The 3,590-nt window shown below is 64.7% G+C and overlaps 3 protein-coding genes across 3 annotated transcripts in view; 1 reads left to right on the top strand and 2 right to left on the bottom strand.

The window, feature by feature from the left end:
* PKS7 (polyketide synthase) overlaps positions 1–734 on the bottom strand; it is a gene marked incomplete at both ends in the record, with an annotated part of 64,955 nt that extends 64,221 nt beyond the window's left edge. The window contains one exon of the mRNA XM_005762037.1: positions 130–734. Coding sequence (XP_005762094.1) covers positions 130–734 — 605 coding nt within the window. The remainder of the gene's footprint in view (positions 1–129) is intronic.
* A 1,182-nt stretch (positions 735–1,916) lies between these two features.
* EMIHUDRAFT_198206 (hypothetical protein) lies at positions 1,917–2,193 on the top strand (the record flags this gene model as incomplete). The annotated part of the gene is made up of 2 exons (XM_005762013.1): positions 1,917–1,992; positions 2,051–2,193. The coding sequence occupies 2 exons, from the start codon at positions 1,917–1,919 to the stop codon at positions 2,191–2,193; spliced, it is 219 nt and encodes a 72-aa protein (XP_005762070.1).
* Positions 2,194–2,566: 373 nt separating this feature from the next.
* On the bottom strand, positions 2,567–3,363 carry EMIHUDRAFT_198205 (hypothetical protein; the record flags this gene model as incomplete). Its single annotated transcript, XM_005762012.1, has 3 exons — positions 2,567–2,763; positions 2,845–2,941; positions 3,331–3,363. 3 exons carry the CDS (start codon positions 3,361–3,363, stop codon positions 2,567–2,569), a joined length of 327 nt encoding a protein of 108 aa, XP_005762069.1.
* Positions 3,364–3,590: the final 227 nt, after the last annotated feature.

The following is a 3,590-nucleotide window of genomic DNA, read 5'->3' as shown; positions in this document are numbered from 1 at the left end:
CTGCGGCGCGGAGCGGCACGCGCAGTCAGTGGGGTCGGGAGACTAGGTGCTCCCGGGAGGGAAGGGTCGGGCCCTGAGCGCCGCGGCGCTCCAGCGGCGCGGCGTGACTACTCTCGCGGCCGACTGCACCGTGCGAGGTGGTCGGCGAGGAGCACGCCCGTAGGCGCCGAGAAGAGTATCGTCTCCGAGAGGCCGGCCAGGCCTGTCGCCGCCCGCAGGCTGCCGATGAGGTCGGCCACGCTCTCCGAGTCGAGCCCGACTGTCATCAGCGGCGCATCGTCGGAGGCGGCAGCGCCGCCAGTGAGCCGCGCCACGGTGTCGCGAACCAGCGCGAGCATCTCCGACCTCTTTGCTGCAAATGCCGCAGCATCCGCCGTGGCGCTGGCATCCACTCGGGGACGCACAGCACCAGAAGCTTCTTCTGAGAGGCGGTAGACGCTTCGGTCGGCTTCGACACGAGCACCGCGAGAGGCGTTCAGCATCAGCAGTGCCGTCTGGCTGCGTGCCGTGCGCGGACCGAGCTCGGCGCCATCATCGGCGCTGGTGTAGGTGCCGGGAGCAGGGTGCTCGAAGACGATCACTGATTGCTGCCTGAGGGTGTGCGAGACGAGGAGCGCCTCGAGGCCGGCCGACAGGCGACCGTGTGCAAGCTGCAGCCGAATTGGAGAGCCGATGCCACTGCGAGGAGACGCTGTTGCGATGAGCTTGGTCTCGCGCCTGGGACGCGCCGGCATCGCGGCGAAGAAGGAGACACTCGTGCACCAACGGGGACTATGAGGCGGACCAAGGGCGAGGCCGCCGTTTCTTTTTTGTTGTCCCCCACCCCAAGTTCCCCCTGGTGTCCAGTCCGAGCCTGGCTGTTCTTCACCTTTCTACCTACCTACCTTCCCCCTGACCCCCCACCTGCTGAATTCTGTTTAAGATGAATTTCACATTACCCTGCCAACGATATTTTCCTGCAAGCGCAACTTCCGTCAAACCAGTTTAGATACCCAGTCTCGCAATTCATGCACTGCTCGGTACCCCCCCTGCACATCAGCTCATGGCCGACCCCCCCCCCCCCCCAGCAGGAGAGCTCTCCCGCTGGGGGGGGGTGGGATCTCTCTACAAACAGCAGCTGTGAGTAGCATGCGTTCCAGTGGCGAGAATTTATGGTCGGCATCAAAATCAGTGGTCTCACCCCGGCGGGCCCTCCTACTGCCAACCGGGAGGTGCGGGGCACGCCAGCCTCTCTTCTACGCCTCTCGTGCCTCGCGGCGCCTCTGCTTCAAGGAGGGAAGATACACGGCGCTCGCAGCCCATCATACCGCCGTGGCACAGCGGAGAGCACAGCGGACTGTACAAGCCATCAGATAGTGCTCAATATCTTCACATGCTCGTCGTTGGTGATATCCGCGCGAGGTCATACGCCACAGGCCAGCAATCGCTCGGTGATGTGAGACTACTGATGTAGGCGCGACGCTCTGAACCGAGTGTTTTGCTCGACGCTGCGACACCTAATTGAGTGGTAGTAACACGCCAGCACTCGACACGACGAAGGTGTATTGGACTCGAAGGCGCGCTGAACACAACCGCCTCGAGCGTAACCACTCACACGAGCCGGGCGGGGGGGGGGGGGGGGGGGCCCTTGGTCCCGGGGCCCTTTGCTGTTGGGGGGGTCGGGACCCCCCCCTCAGCAGCAGCGCTCTGCTGCTGGGGGGGTCCGGACCCCCCCCCCCCTCAGTAGCAGCGCTCTGCTCCTGGGGGGTCCCCCCCCAGCAGCAGGGATGAGCTTAGACGTGCAGGGGGGTACCGAGCAGTGTGCGGCCGCTCCAGGTGTATTCATTGGGGGGGGTCATCTCTCGCAAGCGAGCGAGAGGGGGAGAGAGAGAGAGAGTTAACACCCACGCAACGTTCCTGAGACCTATGACAACCACATGGCATCGGTTATGCAGTCGCTCGAGCCCTTCCTTAAAAAGACAGTATCCCTTCGTAATTCCGCCGTTGAGGGCGGTGGAGTACTCGAACCCTGCGATACGGCGCCTGCCGCTACGTTCGTTGTTGCATTCAGCGAGATTGGATTTTGCCGGCATTTTTCAACTCATGGTACTCCGTGCACTCCGGCTCCTCGCATCCCCAATTGGGCGCAATATCTCTGTTGCAATCGTTCTTCCAACGGCTCTGGGGCCTAACGCTAACCTTGCAGAGTTGTAGGCCTTGCGGCGGCGGAGGGGGCGGCGGAGGGGGCGGCGGAGGGGGCGGCGGCGGAGGTTGTGGCGATGGGCAATTGCCCTGGGATGTCATGGCTAAGCCAAAATGTCCTGCAGTGCAGGGGTTTGGTTTGCCGTTCCAGAGCGTCGCACGGCAACAGCTGTCTGGGCACAGGGAGTGAGATTGCGCAATCGAAACGTTCTGCGGAGTGAAACGACACGCGGAGGAGATTCCTTTTGAAGACAAAGACCGAGCACAAAACGGGGGGGCACGCGCGGCGCGCCCACCCTTCCCACGCTGGGCCCTCACCTCGCGAGAGTCTGAGCCAACCCATGAGACGGTCAAACGGATTGGGACTCGGCGTCGAGCGCATCGTTCACTCCTCCTCGTCGGGGTCCGAGGACTCGTCCGCGACGACCGGCTCGGGCTCCTTGGCCGCCGGCTTGACCTTCTTCTTTTGCGGCTTGGCCGCCGGCTGCTTCTTCGCGCCCTTGGGAATGGTTTGGATCGTGCGCCATTTCTCGCCGCGCGCCGCCTTCTTAATCAGCGACTTGGCCTCCGCGGACTTCACGGCTTTCACCACCTGTTCGACACAACACACACAGGCGCATGTCCCCAAACCTCGGTGCTAATACAAGGGCGACGCGTGGCGACGCGCCTTCTTTGCCGTTTTCGGGTTCATCTCGCCAAAGTCCTCAGGGTACTTGTCACCCAGCTGCTTCTTGATGTAGGGGAGGCTGATGCCGGCGGCCTCGAGGGACTCGTCGACGATCTCCTGCGGGCGCGCGCGCGCGGGGGGGGGGGGGGGGGGGTTTAAACGAATGGGTGCGGGTGGGGGGGCCATCTCCCGAGGGGGGGCTTTTATGGGGGGCCGGTTTTGGGGGGGGGGGCGGGGGAAAACGGGTGATGGGTGCGGCGGGGCTCATCTATGGCAAAGGATCAAAGGGGGATCGCGGTGGCGGGGACGGGGGGGCGGGGGCGAGGGAAGCGGCGGTGAGGGCGGCAAGGGGCTTGGCCGGCGATGGGCGATCGGGGGTCGGGCGTCGATGGCGGCGGTCAAGAAGCGAGGCGAGGCGGCGGCGAGCGGTGGCGACGTGCTATCCAGGTGCAGCGGAGGAGGATCGGGGGCCGGGCGCGCACGATGATCATGGTCTCGGTCGTGGTAGGCGCCATTTTGCTGTATCTACGAACGGGAGGAACGCAGACGACCGTGCAGGGTGGTGTGATTGCTGTAGTGTTCGTTTGCAAGCGCCGGCGATGAGCAGCCGCGGCGGGGAGGGCGGCTCGGGTTTGGGTCCATGGGAGACGAGGCGTGCGGCGGCGGGGAGTGTGTGTGTGTGTGCGGAGGAGGCTGCGGGCGCGGGTGGAGGGTGGGAGGAGGCGTTTGCGGCGAGGCGCAC

The sequence above is a fragment of the Emiliania huxleyi genome, assembly GCF_000372725.1.
Source record: "Emiliania huxleyi CCMP1516 unplaced genomic scaffold EMIHUscaffold_7, whole genome shotgun sequence".
Classification (NCBI taxonomy): Eukaryota; Haptophyta; order Isochrysidales; family Noelaerhabdaceae; genus Emiliania; species Emiliania huxleyi.
This window is presented reverse-complemented; position numbering and strand designations above follow the sequence as displayed.